Here is a 24,046-nt window from a genome sequence, read left to right as displayed (position 1 = left end):
GACTTAAAATGAAAGAGAAGGCAGGACCTTAGAAAAAATGAAAAGAAAAAAAAAAAACCCCACACCGATAAAATAGATAGGTAGATAGATAGATAGGAAGAAACAATAGTCAACCCGTATCTGTGACCTTAGGAGAATCATTGCTGTTTCCAATGGAATGAATGGGGACACAGAACTCTGGTAGCGGGAATGGTAATGGAATTAATTGTACCTGTTATTTTGTAAATTACTAATTAAAAATATAAAAAGGAGGGAGTCGGGTGGTAGCGCAGCGGGTTAAGCGCATTGTCTCCAACACTTCTTTCTCTTCTTTTGTTTTATTGATGGAGCCCATTCTCACAGGTGTGAGGTGGAATCTCAGTGTGGTTTGAATTTGCATTTCTCTGGTGATGAGTGAATTGGAGCATTTCTGTGTATGTCTGTGGGCCATGGGTATCTCTTCTTTAGAGAACTATTCATATCCTCTGCCTCTTTTAAAAATGAAATAAAAATTTTAAATTTTGAAGACAGAAATTGATAGGAAAGGGGGAGCCTCAGAAGGAGAACAACACCTTTACAACTGTTTCACCACTCAGGAAGCTTCCCTCCTGCAAGTGGAAACTGGGAACTTGAACCCTGGTCTTTGTGCACAGTAACATGTGCACTCTACCAGGTATGCCACCACCTGGCTCCTTGTCCAAATATTTACATAGAGGCTTTTCCTTACAGTGTTCCCACTCTAGCCCTATTCTAAATGCCTGCTAGTGTGTCACAAAGCAGTGTCTTTGCTTGTATGGGACATGTTGAGGCGAGTGTAAAGAAATGACAACACAGGAGGAATCTTCCCTGGAAAAGTTTCACATAAGGACCAGGAAGGACATCCATGGTGGGGCTGTGGTGACCTAGTCACAGAAAGTTGATTGTCCCCCAGATAACAAATATTCCAACAAAACAACTCAGTTAATTTCATCAGACAACAGCTGGAGTTTCTGCTCAAGAAAAAAAAAATCACTCTCTGAAGACTGGTGATTTTGTGTGGACATCGAAAACAGGAAGGGAGGGAGAGAAGGACTCAAGCAGAACCACAGTACTGCATTACGACAGGTGCCATATTTATAATTGCTTCAAATCCAAGTGTCAAATTTAAAGGGTCCATGTGGAACTACTCAGGCACTGAGTGGGTTTATAAAAAGGTGCTCTGGACTGCCATTTAGAGCTGGAGAACCCACAGGCTCCTGAGCAAAGTCCAAGGAATCATTCAGGGGAACTGGGGAACAGAATGCAGTAAACTCGTGGCCTCAGGGAAGCCTATCAAATGCTAATGTATACCTGCTGCCACAGAGATCCTGGTGATCAGGGTCAGACTACCCTGCAGGCAAGAAAAAATACTTTGACCTCAAAGAACCAGGAAGGAGGAGACTCGGCACTTCAGAAACTGACACTACACCTTGACTTGTTGGTCCATCTGACAGAGAATCCAGGAGTCTCGCCATTGTACCCTGGAGCCTCGGCCAAGCAGAATAGGCATCAACATGCAGAGACGGGCCATCCTCCTATGCACTGCGTATGGCCTCTGCAAAGTCCGGACCCCACTACCTGTGCTTTTCTGAAGTGTTAGTCTGTTCCACTGTCTAGACGTGAACTCACCTTCTCTCTTTTCCATTCCACTGTTTGAATCGTAATGTCTTTGTAACATTGGGATCATCGGAAAACCACAGTTCTTTTGAAAGCGGGGGCCGCATGTACGGTAGCTCAGGATCTTCAGATACAATCAGTACCTTTAAACACACACACATACACAAAGAAGACAATTTATCAGAGCCAAGTCATCTTTGGCAAAGTGCTTGTCGACTCCACCCTCTGTGCCACTTGGGACAACGTGTGCCTTACCCTGGCCCCAGGATCCCGAGCCCGAATGGATCTGGCTGCAGCAAAAGCAGCAGTACCTCCTCCGATGAGCAGGAATGGAACATGACTGGGGACCCTGACTTGAGGACCCGCCTCTCCTTCCGAAGCTGTGAACAACAGAGCACACCAGGTGACACTTCCTGAGATCTCAGATGCCTCCTTGGCATTGCTTTAAAAAAAAAAAAATCACCTGGTCCTTGTCTCAATCCTTTACATAAAGGTAGCGAAACACTGTACCACGTGAACCTCAAGATACGTTACGGTATGCCAATGAGATAGGAAAAGCAGTTTAAAAGTGAAAAACTTGATTGCTCAACAATTTGTTTGGCTTCATATGTTAACTCTCTTTTCAGTCACCAGGTTCCAAATGTCATCAGAATGCCGGCCAGGCTTCCCTGGACTGAAGACCCTACTAATGTGTCCTGGAGCTCCGCTTCCCCAGAGACCCATCCTACTAGGGAAAGAGAGAGGCAGACTGGGAGTATGGACCAACCAGTCAACGCCCATGTTCAGCGGGGAAGCAATTACAGAAGCCAGACCTTCTACCTTCTGCAACCCACAATGACCCTGGGTCCATGCTCCCAGAGGGATAGAGAATGGGAAAGCTATCAGGGGAGGGGGTGGGATATGGAGATTGGGTGGTGGGAATTGTGTGGAATTGTACCCCTCCTATCCTGTGGTTTTGTTAATTAATCCTTTCTTAAATAAAAAAGAAAAAAAAAGTGAAAAACTGGGAGTATGGCTTGACCTGCCAATGCCCATGTCCAGCGGAAAAGCAATCACAGAAGCCAGGCCTTCCACCTTCTGTACCCCATAAAGATCCTGGGTCCATGCTCCCAGAGGGATAAAAAATAGGAAAGTGTCCAATAGAGGGAATAGGACGCAGAACTCTGGTGGTGGGAATTGTACCCCTCTTATCCAACAGATTTGTCGGTCATTTTATTAAATAAATAATTTAAAAAATGGACCAAAAAATCAGTGAAAAACATTCCAAAAAAAAATGAATGAGTTTATCAATGTCATTTACTCATTGTCAGAACTAGAAACTAGCTGAAATGTTTAATTATTGCTGGATCGTATTAGGAAACATTTACTTAGGCAGCTTCTGCCTTTTTCATTAACTTCCTAATCACCAACCAGAAAATGTCAGGTTCAGTTTCACCTTTTGTTAGCAATTAGGGGGGGAAAGCCAGCAGGTCCATTGGGGATTATGATACAATGTTTAAGAATAAAGAGGTATTACTAGGGAAAGCAATGTAAACCACCCACCCAGCGTTGTGGGGCTTATTAAAGGATTAAAACAATCCTCTCTGAAAAATCCAGCTGTGTGGGCTGGAAATGATGGCTAAGTGAAGGTGCTTTAGGAAAATGAATTCATCTTTAACAAGGTAAGACTCCCAAAAGAAGTCCCAAAAGGAACAAATCAGAATAAAAGAATTTCCCCCCAGTAAAGCAGAGATTTTCCTTCTCATCCCTTTTGAGAGAATTTTACTCACCAAGCTTGCCTTAAACAGTTTGCCTTTGTGGTCTGGAAGGTGGTGCAGTAATAGGACTTTGGAGTCTCAAGCATGAAGTCCCGAGTTCAATCCCCGGCAGCACATGTGCCAGAGTGATATCTGGTTCTTTCTCTCTCCACCTATCTTTCTCATAAATAAATAAAATCTAAAAATAAATCAATACATAAAATCTTTTTTAAAAAAAAGTTTTCCTTTTACGAATCTAAAGAGAAAAACCAATTGTGCCCATTAATAATTTTGTTCTCTGTGGTCCGGGAGGTGGTGCAGTGGATGGGGCATTGGCCTCTCAAGCTTGAGGTCCTGAGTTCAATCCCTAGGAGTACATGTACTAGACTGATGTCTGGTTCGTTCTCTCTCTCTCTCTCTCCTATCATTTCTCATGAACAAATAAAATATTTAAAATAAAAAAAAATACTTTTGTTCTCTAATCCAAGTTCTTATCAGACACTTTAAAAAAACTGCACCCACCTAAACTGAGAAGTCTCCCTTTAAATAGTGAGTCCCAAATCCTACTCACCGGACGATGAGGCCATTTTCTGTTTCTCTTCTGGTCTCAGCCCTAACCTTGACATCCTTTCATCGTATCGTTTTTTGTTGTCTTTTAAAGTTGTGTAGGTCTGCAGATCCAAACATGGAGAACATTTATTTTATCATACAATATCTCACATCATAAGCAATGTCATTTCAATTAAATGAGAAGTTTTTGTCTGCATGAGGTTAGTTACACTATATTAAGACCAATAAGGCAAAATTATTTTATTCTATTAATTTATTAATGATAGAGAATGGAGAACCAGGGCATCACTCTAGCACATGCAAATGCTAGGGATTGAACTTGGAACCTTTTACTTGTGTATGCGTCTTTTTTAATCTTTAAATTATTTAATATTATATTTTATTACCTTTATTTATTTGGATAGAGACAACCAGAAATTGAGAGGGAAGGGGAGATAGAGAGGGAGAGAGACAGAGAGACACTTGCAGCACTGCTTTACCACTCATGAAGGTTTCCTCTTGCAGGTGGGGACCAGATGCTTGAACCTGGGTCCTTGCGCACTGTTAACTTGTGCTCTCAACCAAGTGCACCACCACCCGGCCCCCGGGACCTTATACTTGTAAGCCTGGAGTTTTAGACAATGTGCAACCTCCAAGGCTGAAAGGTAAAACTATTTTAACAAATAAAAAAGTCTGAGTTGTGCACACATTTGGTGTGAAAATAATACAAGTCAGCAGATAAAAGTGTTTGAGAATTGTCCTCATATATGATTCTGAAGGAATAGCTAAAGAAAAAACCAGAAAAATGCTAGAAGACCCCAGTGCTAGGAAGGGCTAAACTTTATAAAAGTTTTTTTTTTTTTTTTTTAAAGGATAGAGACAGAGAGGAGCCAGGTGCTGGTGCACTTTGTTGAGTGCATAGGTTACAATGTGCAAAGACTCCAGTTTGAGCCCCTGGTCCTCACCTGCAGGGGGAAAGTTTCACGAGTGGTGAAGCAGTGCTGCGGGTGTCTCTCTGTCTCTCTTCCTTTCTATCACCCCACTTCCCTCTCAATTTATGGCTGTCTCTATCCAGTAAATAAAGATAATTTAAAAAAACATTTTAAAAAGATAGAGACAGACAGAGATAGAGACAGAGACACTAAAGCTTCCTTCTGTGTGGTAGGGGCCAGGCTTGAACCTGGGTAGTATGCAACAAAGCAACAGGCCCAAGAAAAGGGGTTTTGGACTAAGCTACACACCAGATCTATACAGAATTGGGTAGGAAGCTGACACATAAGTTTTCTCGGTGTGAGTTCGAAGGGTTCTGAACACTAAGATATGCCTCGAAACACGGCCTAGCCTTACAGAGCAGCTCACCTTTCTCTCAATATATCTCTCAGATAAAAAAAATGACTCACTTCAACTATTAACAATTTTGCTCTTCTATAACCCTCAGGATCAGCAAGACAAGAATTTAAGTGAAATATGTCAAGTGTAATTCCGGGTTACTAATGAGTTGAAGGAGAAAGCAAGAAAAAAAAGTATCATAAAACATGGTCTATGGGAGTCTGGCGGTAGTGCAGCGGGTTAAGCCCACATGGCGCAAAGCACAAGGATCCCGGTTTGAGCCCTCTTACGCAAAGCGTAAGGATACCGGTTCAAGTCCCTGGCTCCCTACCTGCAGGGGAGTCGCTTCACAAGTGGAGAAGCAGGCCTGCAGGTGTCTATCTTTCTCTCCCCCTCTCTGTCTTCCCCTCCTCTCTCCATTTCTCTCTGTCCTATCCAACAACAATGACATCAATAACAACGATAACTACAACAATAAAACAAGGGTAACAAAAAAAGAATATATAAATAAATATAATTTTTTTTTAAAAAAAAACATGGTCTAAGATTGATTCTGTTTATTTTACTTTGACTACAGCACTGCTCATCTCTGCTTACCGTGGTGCAAGAGACTGCCTCTGGGAATTCAGAACCCCAGGCATCAAAGTTTTCTGCATAACTATTATTCTAGCTCCCCACCACGAAGACTGTTTACATGACCTCCTTACAGAGCAGCCATTGGGCTGCAATGAGAAACTTGGACCCTGAGATCTGGACCTAACGCTTATCAGCCTAGAAACATGATGACATGATCTGGGTTAGAAAATTAAGGAACAGGATTCGGGCGGTAGTGCAGCAGGTTAAGCGCACTGTGGCGCAAAGCGCAAGGACTGGCATAAGGATCCCGGTTTGAGCCCCCGCTCCCCACCTGCAGGGGAGTCACTTCACAGGCGGTGAAGCAGGTCTGCAGGTGTCTATCTTTCTCTCCATCTCTCTGTCTTCCCCACCTCTCCCCATTTCTCTCTGTCCTATCCAACAACAACGACATCAATAAAACAAGGGCAACAAAAGGGAATAAATAAATAAATATTTTTAAAAAAAGAAAATTAAGGAACATATGGAGAGGGAGGTGGGTCAGCAGGTAGGTCACCCAATAAAGACCACCTGTTATCTTGAACAGGGACCTGGGTTCAAGTCCCAGGTCACCACATAGGAGTGCCCACAGGTAGGGAGGCTTTACAAGTGATGGAGCCATGCTGTATGTGTCTCTCCTTCTCTGTTTCTCTCTCCCACTCTATCTCTCATTCTCTATCTAGAAGACAAAAAATATGGCCACCAGGAACAGTGAAGTCATGCAAGTACGGAGCCCCCAATGGTAGCCATGGTGGTGGGGGGGGGTAAAAAGAAAAGAAAAAAAGAATGTAAGGTGAAAGACAATTTATTCTTTGGATTTACCACTAACTATTCATTTATAGCTAAACAAATCCTATTTTAAAAAAGGGACTTTTGGGGAGCTGTGCGGTAGCGCAGCAAGTTAAGCGCATGTGGCGCAAAGTGCAAGGACCAGCATAAGGATCCCGGTTCGAGCCCCCGGCTCCCCACCTGCAGGGGAGTCGCTTCACAAGTGGTGAAGCAGGTCTGCAGGTGTCTATCTTTCTCTCCCCCTCTCTGTCTTCCCCTCCTCTCTCCATTTCTCTGTCCTATCCAACAACAACGGCATTAATAATAATAACTACAACAATAAAACAAGAGCAACAAAAGGGAAAAAAAACAGAAAGGGACTTTTACTGGAAAAGATGGCTTAATCTGGTCAACAAGAGTGGGCAGAGAAATAAACTGGGCCGTGTTCACATTCAGAGAGATACTGAAAAGTGGTCTAAGCCCTCTCACACTTCACAAAAGGAAGAACAGACCAAGAAATATTTTGAGGTGGGAGTCTAGGAGGTGGCATAGTGGATAAAGTATTGAATTCTTAAGCTTGAAATCCGAGGTTTGATCCTGGCATTGCATGTGCCAAAGTAATGCTCTGAGTCAATCTCTCTCTCTCTCCCATTAAGTAATAAAGTATGTTTAAGAAGAACTATCTTGGGGCCGAGTGGTGGCACACATGTTACAATGTGCAAGGACCCAGGATCAAGCCCACAGTCCCCACCTGAAAGGGGAAAGCTTTACAAGTGGTGAAGCGGTGTTGCAGGTGTCTGTCTCTCTCCCTCTCTATCAACTCCTTTCCCTCTCAATTTCTGGCTGTCTCTAATAAATAAACAAAGATAAGGATCCTGGTTCGGGTCCCAGCTCTTCACCTGCAGGAGACCTGCTTCACAGGCGATAAAGCAGGTCAGCAGGTGTCTATTTTTCTCTCCTCCCCCCTCCCCCATCTTCCCCTCCAATTTCCATTTCTCTCTGTCCTATCCAACAACGATGACATCAGTAGCAACAACAATAACTACAACAATGAAAAACAAAAAGGGCAACAAAAGGGAAAATAAATAAATAAATATTAAAAATTTTTAAATATTGTGGTCCAGGAGGTGGCGCAGTGGATGAGGCATTGGACTCTCAAGCATGAGGTCCTGAGTTCAATCCCTGACAGCACATGTACCAGAGTGATGTCTGCTTCTTTCGCTCTTTCTCTCCTATCATTTCTCATGAATAAATAAATAAAATATTTTTTAAAAAATTAAAAAAGAACTATCTTGAGGTTTATCAGTTGTCACAGATTCACAGATATATTTTATATTTATCTTTTAAAATAAATGTTCTGATATAAAAATAAATTTATAGGGTGGGGGTAGACAGCATAATGGTTATGCAAACAGACTCTCATGCCTGAGGCTCCAAAATCCCAGGTTCAGTCCTCCACACCACCATAATCCAGAGCTGAGCAGTGCTCTGGTAAAATAAAATAAAATAAAATTATAAACATACTAAAAATTAAATAGTCTCCCCACCCCCAAGTATTTTGGTCTGCTCAGTTTGCACAGCTTTCTGCTTAGTAACATGAATTCATGTCAGGTCAACAAAAGCTACACATTTATGAAAATTATTAGGGGAAACACCTTTTTTTAAATGTGTGTGTTTGGGGGCCTGCTGGCTTTTATTACATGGGGGGAGATAATAAAGCTTACATAAAGTCACAGGGTGGGAGTCTTAATTTGATAAGACTGACGAACTTAGAAGAGGAAGAGAAGCAGAACGAAGTGCCCTCTTTCCCACGTGAAGAGATAGAAGAAGGGGGTCAGTTATCAGCCTGGGAGAGAGCTCAGACCAGGCCTTGCAGACACCCTGGCCTTGAACTTTCAGCATCCAGACTGTGAGAATTGAAATTTGTATTGCTTCAGTTCTCAGTATATACACTGCTATGGCAGTCAGCGCTGACTAATATAAACACTAAAACAACTGATAGCCACCTCTCATCAAACTGGAACTCTGACTTTAAGAGTTCTCCTGAAACTAATACCAACTTTTTTGGGGGAGGGGGAGCTTCAATGATTTGAAACCTAATATACAACTGTACAAAAACAATTTGATAAATTATTTGCAGACAAAAGCTTATCATTTAACCTGAACTAAATCGTTTTATTATTACCAGTGTTGGATAAACAGAGGGCTCAATGAGGCATTTAACTGAATGTCTTAAGAGGAACTGACACTTCAATTTTATTTCGAAGGCAGGACAGAGTAATAGTAACTGACCTGTCTTCTGGCCTGGCATCAAGAGACTTGCCAGGCCAGCTCTGTGGAAGCCATCCAACTCTGGTACAGCAACATAAACCAGAGGTTTAATAGCTTTCAGTTGTTATAAACAGATCAGACACAAGCACTTTAAATCTACTCTTGTATGAATGGAGAGCTGGTAGGGAAAGTTGAGAGAACTATGAAAGGGAAAAGTTAAGGCTCGGAGGCCATCTGAGTTAGGAATGAAAGGCATCTTAGAAAGCAATCTACATGAATGTGTTAACTTGGACCATTTCAGCCGCTAGTTTGAAAAAATTAGAGGCTGTAAAAGGGACGCTGTCAAATGATTTGACTTTGAAACAGTGGCTGGGGTCAGGGAGCAATTCCTATGGCTTTTTGGATTACCTCAGAAGCATTCAATAAAATGCCTTTTCACGATCAAAGTACAGTAGCTAATTGACTGCTGCCCACAAAACACAAAAATTACATTATCACTTAAAAATGACTCAAAATAACGGATTGTGGTCAAGTTACCTTTACTTTAATGCTCACTCTTTGAGACTTTCTTACTAGGTATGCAGCACTAAAGCACAATATAATTCAGCATAAAAAAATGAATCATGAAATTGGCAAGAGTTTCCAAGAATGGGTTGATGATTTGCAATACTCTTTACATGTAGGGCTTTAGCTATATCTACTAGAACTTCGCCTGCTCAGAAAAGGAGATTCAAGGACCCACTAAGGTTCTGACAATGTCTCTTTAATAAATAACTAGAAAGCCCCAGGCTCCCCACCTGCAGGGGAGTCGCTTCACAAGTGGTGAAGCATGTCTGTAGGTGTCTGTCTTTCTCTCTCCCTCTGTCTTCCCCTCCACTCTCCATTTCTCTCTGTCCTATCCAACAATGATGGCATCAATAACAACAATAACTACAACAATAAAACAACAAGGGCAACAAAAGGGAATAAGTAAATAAATATTTTTTTAAAGTACACTAGGCTGCTGCCATCTTTCCTAGAGGCACCTGTAGACACTAGTGATCTAGAAGGGGATCCTAGATGATGACACTGCACAACTGTAGATAAAGGCAAGGCCAAGAAAGAAACAAAAGGAAACAGAAAAAGCACTAAGGATTAGTGAAGAAACATTCATGCAAGAAAGTATTGTTTTGGTTACCCTGCGTTAAAAAAAAAAAAAAAGAAAAAAGGCTGCTCCAGAATTGAAAGAGAACACAGGGTCCCTCAGTTTGTTATCTTGCTCTGATTTGACTCACAACTGTCAAGAGTTGGCTACTTTTCTTGTGTATGTGCAAGTCAGGTCAGGATATGAGGATCTGGGTAACTTCAAGTAATTGTCATGTCCCTTCGAAAAATAAAATAAAAAATAAAAACACCTAGCGACCAGTGGAATCAACGTTCATGTCAATGTCTTACTGTTTGATACAAAGACCTAAAATGGGTGGTCCAAGAGATGGTGCAGTGGATAAAGTGTTGGACTCTCAAGCACAAGGTCCTGAGTTCACTCCCTAGCAGCACATGTGTCAGAGTGATGTCTGGTTCTTTCTTTGACTCGTCTGTTTTTTCTCATTAATAAATAAATAAACAAACAAACAAACAAAGTATTTTTAAAAAAGAAAGACAAGACCTAAAATGGCAATGGCTTCCAAGCATTTGCTTTCCCTTTTCACAGATGTTACTAGGTGTTACCTAAGTTGGCTCACTCAACCTTACATGAACCAACTTTAGACTGACCGGCTTAGCCACAGTAAACCCTGCCAAGTCAAAAAAGAAAGAAAAAAAAAAAAAACCACAGAATGATTCCACCATGACCAATTGAGCTGATCAGAATTCATTTAAGGAGATAGTATGGTGTTGAGCAGTTAAAACCGCATTTCTTACCTAATAGACTCCATTCTAAAATTGGAGGTAACAGACCTGTCCCTTGTCTTTTCCTTTCTGAGCGAGAGTCAGAGACAGTCTACCTTTTAGGAAAGTGTAATATTTTGGATTGAAGACTTTTTTTTTTAATCCATCCCAAGCTGAGTATTTGACAAATGGGGAAATACCCCAAATATTGTGCTAAGGAGCTGTAATGCATTTGAACCTCATTCACAGTTACTGTGTCACATCCAAGAGCAAGGGCACAATTTGGTAGATTAGTCAAATCTACAAAAACATCGTGGCTTTCACTGACAGAGTAAAAAGACAAGTGAAAAGTGTAAAAGATCAATCAACATAAGATTAGCTTTCACTCATTCCCAAGTTGGCTCTAGTAAGGTTTTAGACAGTGGGTCCTTAATAGAAGGATTTTTGGAAATTGTTTTTTTTTTTTTCTTTTTCAAAAGGAGAAAGGGGGAATTAGTTGCAAAAGTCTGAGCACAGTGAACATTACTGAGTCTACTAATGGGAGCTGTTAGCAGCTTCTTTCCACGCGCTGCTTTTTCTACTTACATATGCACCAGCTCCTATTGTTGATAAGCCCATAATAAGGACAAACACAGAATTATCGATTTTGCCCCCTGATCCACCAGAGCTCGCCATCTGTCTTGTCATCTGGAACTCTAGAGGAGCATGCCATCGCTGGAACAAGTTGCCTAAGGAACATAATTTATTAAGACATACACATACACATACAAAAATAAAACAGTTAGTACATGTTTCTGACAAATTCCCACACGTTCCATGTTCCATACATTAAGAGTTGTCGTCCAGTGAGCTGCCTGACACTCACTGTTCAATGATCAAGGGGGGAGGGAAGTCACCAGAACTGTAGCCAGAACTACTACAATAATCACAATGCAGTTCTAAGTTTTTTTTTTTAAAAAAACATGATTGATTTTTTTTTTAATGAGATAGAGAGATGTTGAAGCACAGCTCAGCTCTGGCATGAAATGCATTTGCATAACGAGTATACTGTCTTCCCAGGCTGGAGTTTTAAGAGTACAGTTTAAAGCTGCACAGGGAAGAAATTTATAACCCCCCCCAGCACCACATGAGAGCAGTTAGGTACCAGGGGAAGCTCTGGTCTTCTGGTCTCTCTCCTTCATTCTGAATAAAAATATCAGCCTGGGAGTGCCTGAGGTCCCAGCTACACGCACACACTAATGATAATGATAATAATAATAAAAGAGGTAAAAGAGCTATTAACAACCATTTAAGGCTGACACAAATCTTATATAAAATAACAAAAGCCTGCAATACAATCTAGACAGGACACAGCTCAGTCTTTCCTGAAAGGTAAAGTGTTCTGGGAAACAGAAATGTCAAAGCTTAAAAGTAAATCAGGGTTTTAATTTTTCAAGAGAGGGCTCACTGCTCAGCTCCGGTTTATGGTGGTGTGGGGGGTTGAACCTGGGACTTTGGAGCTTCAGGCATGAGAGTCTCTTTGCATGACCATTATGCTACCTACCCCCCCACCTAGATACTCTAAAGTAGGGTGACTCAAGAGAGCCTTTGTGCTTTTTTTTTAATTGGGGGGGGGTAATGGTTTAGAGTCAACAGTAAAATACAGTGGTTGGTACATGTGTAACATTTCTCAGTTTTCCACATAACTCTCTAACCCCCCCCCCACCTAGGTCCTCCACCATAATGTTCTAGGACCTGAACAATCCCCCACCCCCACCCCAGAGTCCTTTACTTTGGTGCAATACACCAAATCCAGTCCAAGTTCTGCTTTGTATTGGAGAAAAAAAAAAAAAAAAAAAAAAACCTCTGGTCTCGTTCTCTATCTCTCTCATTAAAATAAGATATTTTAGGAGTCGGGCGGTAGTGTAGAGGGTTAAGCACACGTGGTGCAAAGCACAAGGACCAAGGACCAGTTTAAGGATCCCGGTTCCAGCCCCCAGCTCCCCACCTGCAGGGGTGTTGCTTCACCAGCGGTCAAACAGTTCTGCAGGTGTCTATCTTTCTCTCCCCCTCTGTCTTCCCCTCCTCTCTCTCCATTTCTCTCTGTCCTATCCAACAACGACGGCATCAATAACAACAACAATAATAACTACAACAATAAAGCAACAAGGGCAACAAAAGGGAAAAATAAATATTTTTTAAATGAGATATTTTTTAAAAGAATGAAAAAAGTCAGTGCATCCACTAACTACTTGACACTGATGTGTCCAACATAAGACACATATTATGTTGCTATAAAACTATGTTTTTTTGTTTGTTTGAACCTGGGACTTGGGTGCCTCAGGCATATGAGTCTCTGCATAACCATTATGCCATCTACACCTGTCCCTCAGTATAGCTTTGTAGTAAGCTGATGATTATAACAGCTCTCACATTAATGTGCTAGTTTCACAGACTTATGAAATCTCAGTACATTCTCTGCTTATGTCATAGTCCCAGATGCTGACTAGGACCCAAGCCTAGGCCAAAGTTCTGGAAAAAAAAAAAAACCCAGATACTAAATAGCTTCAGTTTTGTGAGTTATTTTTGTCACCACTGTAATTATTCAGGTCTGCTCTGTGCAAAAGCAGTCACAGGTGACCATACAAATAAATGAGCACAAATGTGTCCCAGTAAAACTATTTGAGGGCACTGTAATTTGAGTTTTATATGATCTTCATGGACCACAAGTGTCTGGGTTTTTTTAGAGCATGCATAAAGGACAGACCTGTGGGCTATCATTTTCTGATCCTCATCGAGAACAGTGGGTCTCAGAGTTCCTTGGAGGGCTAGTTAAGACAGAGATGGCTGGAGAGCCAGGCGGTGGCGCAGTGGGTTAAGCGCACATGATGCGAAGTGCAAAGACCTGCTGAAGGATCCTGGTTCGAGCCCCCAGCTCCCCACTTGCAGGGGGTTCACTTCACAGGCGGTGAAGCAGGTCTGCAGGTGTCTATCTTTCTCTCCCCTTCTCTGTCTTCCCTCCCTCTCTCGATTTCTCTCTGTCCTACCCAACAATGGTGACACCAATAACAACAACAATAAAACAAGGCAACAAAAGGGGGGGGGAAATAAAAATAAATAAATAAATAAATAAAAAGACAGAGATGGCTGGGGCCACCACTCCCAGAGTTCCAAGAACTGGGTGATCTGGGAAGGGGAAAAGTTCAGGAATTTGTACTTCTAGCAGGTTCCCAGCTGATCCTCTGGGAAGTATAGATCTTGAAGCGGGTAGGTATGTTCCCAGTTTGAACTGGATTTAAAACACAAACCAAATGGTACCGGTATGGAGTTTCATACACACTTGTAGAGGTTAGAAACTGGGAGCTATCCCTCAAGTCTGCTTTAATAATGTCCTGGTATGGAGAGGTTGAAACATAACCAACACAGGTTCAAATTCTCTCACATGAAATTCTTGGGAACATGGTTATTTCAGAACTCAGGAATACGTAGTCTGCAGCATACATTGTGCAGAAACCATAGGATAAGTAACACTCAGCACAGTTAACCTAAAGTCAATCACATCAATAATATTCCTATGACCAATCATACTGAACAGGATGAACAAAAAGATTATAAGCAGCCTCTCTCCAGTTTGGGGCAGTTTCACCAGCAAGTAACTTACAAAAACTTGATTTTGAGTTTCATTTTTATTTCTCAACTACAGTTAAAAAGATCCTGGACCCATACTCTTAGAAATTGAAACAGTAGCCTAGGAGGTGATGTGATGAATACAACATTGGACTCTCAAACAAGGATGTCTTAAGTTTGATCCCTGGCATCACATGGGCCAGAGTATTGCTCTGGTTCTCATTTATAAATAAACAAATCATTAAAAACTAACTTCTTTGGGTGGAGGAGATAGCATGATGGTTCTGCAAAAGATTTATGTCTGAGACACTGAAATCAAACCATAGGTGCAGTCCCCTGTATTGCCATAAGCCAGAGCTGAGGGGGAAAGAAAGGTTGAGGCATACTTTTATGTACTGTTTCTGATTTTTTTTTTAATTTTTATTATTTTCATTTACTGGTGTGGGGAAGAGCCAATAGAGCACAACTCCATTCTGTTCTTTTCAGTGCTAGAGTCCCTGGGTTTATAAAGTCCTGTGCTCTATTCATCTGCCCAACTGTTTGCCTTACCTGCTTCAGAAGCCTTTATCACCACATAAAAGAAAACAATTTAGATTAAGAAATAAAAGACCATGAAAATGGGGGGATAGAGAAGTTTATCTTGATCTGGGCAAACTTCTGAATTTCAAAAGTCCATAAAAATGACAAAACTTCAAATGTAGAAATGGAATAAGTCTCAGGCCTTAGAAAATAAAACTGTGGGAGTCGGGCGGTAGTACAAAGACTGTGCGCGTGGTGCAAAGCGCAAGGTCAGGCGTAAGAATCCAGGTTCGAGCCCCTGGCTCCCCACCTGCAGGAAGGGGGGTCACTTCACAAGCGGTAAGCAGGACTGCAGGTATCTATCTTTCTCTCGCCCTCTCTGTCTTCCCCTCCTCTCTCCATTTCTCTCTGCCCTATCCAACAATGAGGACATCATTAACAGCAACAATAATAACTACAACAACAAGGGCAACAAAAGGGAAAAGAAAGAGAGAGAGAGAGAGAGAGAGAGAGAAAATGAAACTGTTCCACGTGGTTACCTTTAGTTCAAAGAAAAGTTCCACGTGATCTAGTTCAGTTCAAGGAATTGAGTTTTGTTCCCCACTTCTACCCTAAGTTTGTCTACTGACAAAACTTTTCTTTTTTTATTTTACTTATCCCTGTAGAAAATCCTAAATCCAGAGACCAGGTGGGTGGTGCATCTGGTTTGAGCACACATTAAAATGCACAAGGGGCCCTTGGTCCCCACCTGCAGGGAGAAAGCTTTGTGAGTGGTGAAGCAGGGCTACAGTGGTCTCTCTCCCTCTTTCTTTTCCCCATTCCTCTCAATCTCTAGTTGTCTCTATCCAATAAGTAAAGATAATAAAAAAAAAATTTTAAATCGTAAGTCCAGAATCATTAACAACTTTATTTTAACTGAATACTACCACAGTGGTTCTGTTTTTGCTGGCTTTTCCACAAATTAATAATAATAATGGAGACTTGGGCCAAGTTCAGCAGCGTTTGCTTCGCTGTGCACAGAAAGACACCTCAAGAACAAACTCCTTAGAAGGGCAAATTAGTTAACATTTAAGCTAGTGCTTCAAAAGAAATGACATACACAACTATTATCAGCACCAAGCCAACTTTTTTTTTATAATTTATTTCTTTATTGGGGAATTAATGTTTTACCCAAACCAACTTTTTACATATCTACTGAAGTGACTATAGCTTTGTAAAAGATGGTAGTATGGTACAGATGTTTATATCTAAACCTCTCCCCCTCCTTTTTTTTAACCATAAAATTATTATCATGCTCTCTCCCCTACTCTCTCCCCTTCAAATATTAGGGATTTTTCACATGATTGAAACATGCCTTTTCATTTGTCTTACCAGAGGAAAGCCAGCTGATTCGACTTCTCATCAGGGCACCAAGCCACTTTTAGTTTTCTTGCAGCCAGACCACACATACAGAAGAGTGCTTTCTTCCTCACAATTAGGATTCGATGCTCTTTTTTATTAGTATTATTTGATAAGTTTATAAATTATATGATTGCCATTGTAGTGATAATTTGTTCTCACATCATGTAATTAGCTTGTCTCTTGTGGTTGAAATAATTAAGCTCTACTCACTCAGTGGGTCTGGTGATTGTAATGTAGTGCTGTCATTTGCATTCCCTACACTGTGCAGGATTCAATTCTTTTTTTTACATATTTATTTATTTCTCCCTTTTGTTGCCCTTGTTGGTTTTCATTGTTGTTGTAGTTATTATTGTTGTTGTTATAGATGTGGTAGTTGTTGGATAGGACAGAGAGAAATGGAGAGAGGAGGGAAAGACAGAGAGGGGAAGAGAAAGATAGACACCTGCAGACCTGCTTCACCGCCTGTGAAGGGACTCCCCTGCAGGAAGGGAGCCGGGGACTCGAACCAGGATCCCTATACTGGACCTTGCGCTTTGCGCAACCTGCACTTAACCCACTGCGCTACCGCCCGACTCCCTGGATTCAATTCTTGAGTTGCTCTAGCAGGAAGCCGCTGACACAAGTAGGTCTTTACTCAACATCTATCTATCTATATCAACCTATAAATCTAAATGTTAACTTAACTGACTGGATGAAATATAAATTCTTCCCAGGGCCAGGTGGGGGCACACCTGGCTGAGCACACATGTTACAGTACAGAAGGACCAAGGTTGAAGCCCTCAGTCCCCAACTGCAGGGGGGTAAGATTCACAAGTGGCAAAACAGCGCTGTAGATGTCTCTCTCCCTATCCCTCTCTGTCTCTTTTCACCAGAGCACTGCTCAGCTCTGGTTTATGGTAGACTGGGGGGACTGAACCTGGGACTTTGGAGCCTCAGGAATGACATGAGTCTCTTTGCATAACCGTTAGGCTATCAACCCCACCCTTCTCTCTCCCTTTCTATCTCCTCCTTCCCTCTCAATTTCTCTGTCTCTATCTAATAAACTAAACTAGCTACATAAATCAATAAATTCTCCCCAAGTATATTGGTAAGGATGGAACATTCTGAATAACTCTTTGCAAAGGTGTTTTAGCCATATTGCATCAGATTTCAGATTGCTTAATAATAAATTAGCCACCTCCAGAAAGAGAAGGATGAATATGAGATGCTCTCATTCATAGGCAGAGGCTGAAAAACAAGATCAGAATGGAAAACACAAAACAGAACTTGGACTGGAGTTGGTGTATTGCACCAAAGTAAAATACTGGGATGGGGGCAGTGTTCAGGTTCTGGAACATGATGGCAGAGGAATACCTAGTGGGGGCTGTATTGTTTTGTGAAAATTTGGGAGCTGGGCAGTGGTGCAGCGGGTTAAGCACACATGGCACAAGGGCAGGCATAAGGATCCCAGTTAGAGCCCCCACAGCTCCCCACCTGCAAGGGGGTTCGCTTCACAGGCGGTGAAGCAGGTTTCTCTCCCCCTCTGTCTTCCCCTCCTCTCTCCATTTCTCTCTGTCCTATCCAACAACAACAGCAATAACAACAACAATGATAACAACGACGATAAACAACAAGGGCAACAAAAGGAGAAAAATAAAAATATAAAGAAAAAAAGAAAAGTTTGTACATGTTATACATGTACAAACGATTGTATTTTACTATCAACTGTAAACCATTATTCTCCCCAATAAAGAAAATAAATAACTGGCCGTAGTGCAGCAGGTTAAGTGCACGTGGCGCAAAGCACAAGGACCAGCATAAGGATCCCTGTTTGAGCCCCCAACTCCCCTGCTTCACAAGCGGTGAAGCAGGTCCGCAGGTGTCTCTCTTTCTCTCCCCCTGTCTTCTCCTCTCTCCATTTCTCTCTGTCCTATCCAACAACAACGGCAAAAATAAATTAAATAAATAAATAAACAAGCTACCTCCAATACCACAGGCTAGTGGTAGAACAGCACCTCAGTCAACAAGTTCATTTCTGGAGATTTCAGTACCGCCTGGTTTGTTTGTTTTCCACACTTGCAGAAGACCTTTTGCCGAAGTACCCTTTACACATTTTAGGTACCCAGAAATTCTCAATGGTTAAGGAGTAAGTTCTTGAATGCTGTTTTTAGAATAACAAACTGTTATCTCTGCTAGGGATACAATATAGGTCAGGAAGAGCTTAAGTGGCACCGTTCACTGCCATTAAGTACCTCTTTACTCAGAAAGCCAATGGTCTTTATCAGAAAGCTAGTGGTCTTTATCGTCCTTTTTTTTTTCTTTTTTCAAAGCATCAAGTCCTGCTAGAATTTTAGAACAATCACAGTAATCACTACCATCCAGTGCAAACCACTCTAATGAAAGGCACCAGCGGAAACAATTAAGATGAGATGGCAGAGGAATCAGATTCTATTCTGCCAAGGTTAAGTGTTTTAGTAGCAGTAGGTAAAGCGGTTCAATTGACATAAACACTGAGAATTTACCACATGCCCAGGGACTGTATGAAACGTCAAGGGCATGAGGACAAACCTCTAGCAGTATATAAGTCAGAGGGAGGAGTGACTGCTACCATTCTGAAAACTGGTCTGAAATGACTCACATGAGACACGGGATTTTTTCGTGTAGTGTTTGAATCCCCAGGTCAGTGGAGATAGAAGAGAGTCATCCCAAAAAGCATATTTCAAACTTGCCTGATCATATGAGTCACATCAAAAGAGTCCTAGGGCCAGGTGGTGGCCATCCTTATTGAGCATGCACATTAACAAGCACGAGGTCCCAGTTCAAGCCCCTGGTTCCCACCTGCAGGGAATAAGCTTCATGAAGCCATGAAACAGTGCTGCAGGCATCTCACTTTATCTCTCCCTATTTCCCCTTTCCCTCTCCAGTTTCTCTCTTCAAAAAAAAAAGGGGGGGGGAAAGGAAGGAAGGAAAAAAGGTCACAGAGGGAGTAAATAACAGATAACATAGTGGTTCAGCCAGAGATGGTGGTGCACCTGGTTAAGTGTACATGCTACAATGGACAAGGAGCTGGGTTCAAACCCCTGGTCCCCACCTGCAGGGATGCAGGTGTCAGTCACTCTGTCTCTCTCCCTCTCTATCTCCTCCTCTCCACTTGATTTCTCTGTCCTAGCCAATAATAAATAAGAAAATTAATAAATAAAATATACTTTAAAAAAATAGGTAACATAATGATTCTACAAAGAGACTCTCATGCCTGAGGCACTTAAGTCCCAGGTTTGATTCCCTGTGTGACTATAAAACCAGAGCTGAGCAGGGCTCTGGGGGGGGAGGTGGAAAAAAATGTCATGAAGTTATGGCATATGCGCACAATGGAACACTACTCAGCTATTAAAAATAGAGTCATCTTCTTTACCTCATCTTGGATGGACCTCCAAGGCATCATGCTAAGTAAAATAAGCCAAAAAGAGAAGAACAAATATTGAATGATCTCACTTTTATGCTATTTGGGTTTATTTATTTATTTATTTATTTATTTATTTATTATTTAATTTTTACTGCCACCAGGGCTATCACTGGGGCTCAAGAGGTGGCACAATGAATCTACCGCTCCTGGTGGCCATGTTTTTCTATCTATTTTACTTGACAGGACAGAGAAATTAATGTGGGAGAGGAAAGATATGGAGGAAAAGGAAAAGAGACACCTGCAGACTTGCTTTGCTACACATGAAGCATCCCCACTACAGGTGGGGACTGTGGGGCTTGAACCCAGGTCCCTGCACATGGTAATATGGGCACTCAACCACATATACCACTGCCCCACATGGCCCCTGGATTTATTATTTACTGGATAGAGACAGAACTTGAGAGGGAGGGGGAGATAGAAAGGAAGAGAGACACTTCCAGCATTGTTTCACCGCTCCCAAAGCTTTCCCCCTGCAGATGGAAACTGAGGGACTGAACCCAGGTCCTTGCACATTGTAGCATGTATGCTCAACAAGGTGTGCCACCACCACCCAGTCCCCAAATGATCTCACTTATAGGTGGAATTTAAGAAATAAGGGGGGTCGGGCGGTAGCGCAGTGGGTTAAGCGCGAACAATCCCGGTTCAAGCCCCAGGCTCCCCACCTGCAGGGGAGTCGCTTAAATATCAACAGGAACAATGGATTTGTAGTATAAGCATAGCCCCCCGAATCCCGCCCCCTGCCAGTGATAAGCCTAGTAACAAAATAAAATAATGAAAAAAGAAAGAAAAACGGTGGGGGGGAGTGTCACTTGGCAGTGTCCAGGAATATCCAGGACTGCAAGGAGTCCAATTTCTTTTTTTAAGTAGGCAGGATGGATTTTACACAAAAAAAACAAAACAAAACATATATATATATATATTTAAACATCTGACCCTCTGGACAGGGGTCAGTGGTCAGTTTGATCACATGGGCAGCACAATGTTTGGTGACTAAATATAATTCTATTTAAGAGAAAATATCGATTAACCTGTCTCCTTTGCAGTGCTGAATGCAGACACAGATTGGTGACTGTTTACTTTCAATTATTTCTGGAAAGAGTCAGAATAGTGAGATAAATAATACAAACAGCAGCACTAACATAGGATGGAAATTAACCTGACTGTGGTCTGGAAGGTGACACAGTGGTAAAGCTTTGGACTCTCAAGCATGAGGTCCCGAGTTCGATCCCCGGCAGCACGTGTGCCAGAGTGATATCTGGTTCTTTCTCTCTCCTCCTATCTTTCTCAGAAACAAATAAATAAATAAATAAAATCTTTTTTTAAAAAAAAAGGAAATTAACCTGACAATTGTGATGGATGTGAGATAGATTCAAGTCAACAACTCACTGAGGTAGGCTGATAAGAGGGAGAGAGAGACTGACCAAATATAAACAATGCTTCCTCCTGACCTTTGCAAAAAAACACGTTTATTTACTATGTGGGGAAAAAAATCAGATGAGGGGGCGAGAAAAGATAGCATAATGGTTATACAGAGACTCTCATGCCTGAGGCTCCAAAGTCTCAGGTTCAATCCTCCACACCACCATAACCAGAGCTGAGCAGTGCTCTGGTAAAAAATAAAATAAAATCATAAAATGTCAGATATTTCCTTTTTTTTTTGCCCCCAGGGTTATTGCTAGGACTTGGTGCCGGCACTGCGAATCCACTGCTCCAGGAGGCTATTTTTCCCCCATTTTTGTTGCCCTTGTTGAGAATGATATTTCCTAAGTGGAAAGATCACAATGTTTGTAAGGATACAATCATAATTTCTTTTTGAAACTAATAACCCTACCCGCACCCATCTCTAAGGGCAGATGTTACTCTGGTGCTCAGCCAATGAACAAAAAGTAACTATGTAGACAAAGTGGTGGATGGATGTCTGAAAGTGAGGTCTACAGCAGACTGCCTTCAAACAAGAGTATAAAATAGACTGGGAGGAAAAAAAAAAAAAATTCCATGTCTGCTCTTCAGCAACTCTAATATAACCGGCTACTTTCACACATCCAACACATAGCTCTGTAAATCCATTTACATAGCTCTGTAAATCCATTTACGTAGCTCTGTAAATCCATTATTTAACTGGTGCCTGGTCAGACTTCAAAATGGTAGTGAAAGCTGTGAGCAAACTAAACGCACAAAGTGAGATAGGCCAGTGTAGATGAAACATCATTTTAACTACAGCTGTGTGTCAACTTCTGTGTGTAACTTGCAGAACGTCATGCATATGAATGCAAAGAAGGGGGGGCAAAGCCACACAACTGATATCAAAGCCATCATTAGTTTAAAAAGCTAAAGTAGAGGTTTCTAAGTTCAAGTACACTATGTCTTAGGACATATTCATCAGCAAGCTTTTTTTTGAAGCCCAACAACTGGAAAAACTGTTCAAGTGCATACTTACAAAGAAAGACAACTCAAGGGGGAATATTCCTTTCACTTATTTTTTAAAGCCAGAAAGTGGTGAAAGTTAATTTTTTAAATCAACATCAATATCACTTTATAAACGAAACGCTGATTTACAGGACAGGTAATGACCCTTTCACATTTCCCCAAGATAGACCTCGGTGCCCCTCACCCTGTGTATGGTTCAGCCTCTGGTACCATAAGGCACTAGGTCCCCAACACACCCTGCTGAGCCCTTCTGAGCCCCCTGGACCTGCTACCATAGACCACAATCCAAGAGTATCTCCTGACACTGCAAATATGCATTGTCTTACAAATATCACCATTCAAAGAGTATTGATTTTAACAACAAAAAAGCACCTCCTACAGGTGGAAATTAATCATCCCCATGAAATAGCGGTAGTTATAAACTGGCAGGTTCAAGACACGTTCAGCTCAGAGAAATTAACAGATCTCTGATGCCTGATGGGGTAAAAGGAAACCGGATGGATTCTTAACCTTTTGAGGTCAAACTGTAATGTTGAATTGTTGGAAGGGAATTAGAGGGCGAGGGACAGGCAGACTACCCTTTGCTTTACCTATTAATTAGGCAAATGACCTTGGGCAAATGATCTCACCTCTGTGTACATGGGTGTTATTATCTATAAAAATGAGTGGCATGAACTGTTCCACAAAATCCCTTCCAGATCTAAATTGTAACGCAACAACTTCAGGGATATCAAATACCAATACAATACATCCTGCAAGCTGTTTCTCTGAGCTATTAAAGCCCACCAAGAATCACACTACCCAAAACATCTCAAATTAATTCTGGGCCAACTCTCCGGGTCCCTGGCACACAATCAACTGATTCTTTGCTTGCATTGCTCCGTTTCTGTTTCACCATGCGCTCAAATGTCTAGGTCTGATAATACCCTCATTTCTATAAGGGTTCTAGAGGCCCAGGGCTGAAATGTCCCGTTTCAAGTCTTAACAATCCTAAATGAAAAAAATCTTCTTGACCTCCTAGCTCTCAAAGAAGCAGCCTAAGGGTGGCAGGGAGGTGGCACTGAGCAAAACGAGGTGGCCAGCTGTTGTATTATCTCAGGAAACGGCCTCCAGCCTACTGCTGGGTTTCAATTCCCTTGAAGGTCAGGTCGGCATGGCTTGCGAAACTCTACTCTGGATCCCGCCAATTCAGGATCCCTGCAACTATGAGCAGGAGTTTCTCCAAGGGAGTCAGAGAGTTGGGGAAGAGAGGGCTGGAACGCATGGAGAACCCAAGACATCCCGGCCCCTCGATCGCCGAGGTTGGGGAGGGGGGGGTGCCCAGTATGGGACAGTCACCTGGGAGCCGGCTCCTCTGCCTTGGGCCTCGGACACACACAGTCCGCACCAAAGGCGCCAGCTTCTGCTTGAAAGCCCCCGCTGCCAGGCCTCCACACCGGAACATTTCGGCAACCGCAGCTGTGCACCGCCGCTTCTTTTCCTTTCTTCTCGCTCGCCGGCTGAGCGGTCAAACACCGTGGGGAACCCGGCCCGCCCCGCGAGCTCCCTTCACGCGCACTGTACGCAGGCTCCTCCTTCCAGCCCCGGGTGAGCATTGGACAGCTCGGCCGGCCTGCGGAGCGCAGGGGAAGGGGAAGTCGGCCCGGAGACCTCCTGCGCAGGCGCAGCACATGGCGAAGCATTGCGATTGGTTGCACAGAGGCTCTGCGCAGGCTCTGAGCGATGACACACACTGAGAACTCCGGGTCAAAGTTACTGGCAAGTTTTCGCAGGCTGGAAGCCATGAGTTTGATTGAGCACCTTTGGAAAAGTGTCCCAAGCGTCTGGGGCTGGGGCTGGGGCTGGGGCTGGGGCTGGGGCTGAGGCTGGGGTGGGGGTGGGGGAGAACCCCAGGGACTTCGCCGGG

General features: G+C 42.4%; 1 protein-coding gene across 1 annotated transcript; it reads right to left on the bottom strand.

The window, feature by feature from the left end:
* Window positions 1-1,607: 1,607 nt before the first annotated feature.
* Window positions 1,608-23,776, bottom strand: LOC132536680 (apoptosis-inducing factor 1, mitochondrial-like). The gene is made up of 5 exons (XM_060184842.1): window positions 23,479-23,776; window positions 11,331-11,473; window positions 3,922-4,021; window positions 1,870-1,994; window positions 1,608-1,757 (listed from the first exon to the last, which is right to left on the bottom strand). Exons 1-5 carry the CDS (start codon window positions 23,582-23,584, stop codon window positions 1,623-1,625), a joined length of 609 nt encoding a protein of 202 aa, XP_060040825.1. The 5' UTR covers window positions 23,585-23,776; the 3' UTR covers window positions 1,608-1,622.
* Between the last annotated feature and the right edge of the window lie 270 nt (window positions 23,777-24,046).

This window comes from Erinaceus europaeus, unplaced genomic scaffold (genome assembly GCF_950295315.1).
Source record: "Erinaceus europaeus unplaced genomic scaffold, mEriEur2.1 scaffold_575, whole genome shotgun sequence".
Lineage (NCBI taxonomy): Eukaryota > Metazoa > Chordata > Mammalia > Eulipotyphla > Erinaceidae > Erinaceus > Erinaceus europaeus.
Note: the sequence above shows the minus strand (reverse complement) of the source record. Positions and strands in the feature narration are given on the sequence as shown.